Below are 1,588 nucleotides of genomic sequence, written 5' to 3' on the forward strand. Positions count from 1 at the left end.
TGAATCATCAAACCATTTACCTTTTCGCTGATGGTGATGGATTCCTATCGAAATCACTGAGAAGTAGACGAAACGCTGTTGAAAAATTACTCATTATAGAAGAACTTGCTTATTGTGATCAACTATAAGTATAAAGGGCTAAACCAGAGATGAAACGAGAGAAGAAATTATGTGGAATTGCTAGGTCTCTGTTCCAATATTACGATGTGGTAGGAAGGAAAGCCTCTTTTGTCTCATTTGTCTAATTTATTCCCATTTTTTCTAAATTAATCTTCTTAGGGTGTAGTAATTTCCAATGTCTGCAAACCCAACCACAACACAAGCAGCAGTCACTGAAACCAGCTTAAAATATTGTGTTATAATATTTAAACCCACAAGTAAATTTGTCGATTAATGGCGACAAAGTCTCATCACCATCTCTTCTCTTTCCCCCTTTTCCTTTGTTCTGGTTTCCCAATTCTATGTCTATATAGGAGGCGAGTGATCATAGGATGAGACGCACGTAGGTAGACAAAACAACAGTGATGGAAGTGGCTATGGAGGAAGCAGTAGCTCCCTCCGGCTGCAGCTCCACCACCACCACCATGGACGACGACTTTATATGTGCCTGGAACGACTGGAACCCTGCCGTGGACTGGGGATCGTTCTCCTCCGTCGCAGACGATTTCCACGAGCTCATCGAGTCCATGATGTGCCCCGACGTCGTTGACAGCCCTGACGGCCTCATGTCCGTGTCCCAAACTCCGTCCTACAACTCGAGCCCAAGCAGCATGGCGACAAGTGCCGACACGCCTGTTGAGGAGGATGTGGGTGCCGGCGGTAGTCATGACGGCGATGAGAAGGGCCTTCGGCTTGTTCACCTGCTGGTGGCGGCGGCGGAAGCCCTTGCGGGTCCGCACAAGAGCCCGGAGCTAGCCCGGGTGATATTGGTTCGGCTCAAAGAGTTGGTGTTGCAGGCCGGCGCCGGCGCTGGCGTCGGAGGGACGAGCATAGAGCGTCTGACCGCGCATTTCACCGATGCCTTACAAGGCCTGCTCGACGGTAGCACCAGTGCTCACTGCGGTGGCCGAAATTCATTCCGCGACGGCCACCTCCACCACCACACGTCCGATGTGCTCACGGCGTTCCAGCTGCTCCAAGACATGTCTCCTTACATAAAGTTCGGCCACTTCACGGCCAACCAGGCGATCTTGGAAGAGACCCTGGGCGAGCGCCGAATCCACATAATCGACTACGACATCGCCGAGGGAGTACAGTGGGCCTCCCTGTTGCAGGCGCTGGTGTCGCGCCCCGGCGGGTCCCCGCCGCCGCACCTGCGCATCACCGCCGTCACACGAGGAGGAAGCCGCGCCATGCGTGAGACCGGGCGGCTTCTGGCGGCGTTCGCGGCATCGGTCGGGCAGCCTTTCTCCTTCTCACAGTGCCGCCTCGACGCCGACGAGCAGTTCCGCCCCGCGGGTGTGAAGGTGGTGAAGGGCGAGACGTTGGTGATGAACTGCGTGCTCCACCCGACCATGAACAACACACGGAGTGGGTCGGCGTCGTCGGTGGCTTCATTCCTGCGGGGAGCCGTGGAGCTCGGGGCGAA

The 1,588-nt window shown here is 54.9% G+C and overlaps 1 protein-coding gene across 1 annotated transcript in view; it reads left to right on the forward strand.

Moving 5' to 3' along the window:
- The first annotated feature begins 452 nt into the window (after positions 1 to 452).
- Positions 453 to 1,588, forward strand: part of LOC135589041 (protein NODULATION SIGNALING PATHWAY 2-like) — a 1,766-nt gene continuing 630 nt past the window's right edge. The window contains exon 1 of the mRNA XM_065081356.1: positions 453 to 1,588. This exon is cut by the window's right edge and continues 630 nt beyond it. Within this exon, the coding sequence (XP_064937428.1) occupies positions 525 to 1,588 (1,064 nt within the window). The 5' untranslated portion in view covers positions 453 to 524.

The sequence above is a fragment of the Musa acuminata genome, chromosome BXJ1-8 (assembly GCF_036884655.1).
Source record: "Musa acuminata AAA Group cultivar baxijiao chromosome BXJ1-8, Cavendish_Baxijiao_AAA, whole genome shotgun sequence".
Taxonomy (NCBI): Eukaryota; Viridiplantae; Streptophyta; class Magnoliopsida; order Zingiberales; family Musaceae; genus Musa; species Musa acuminata.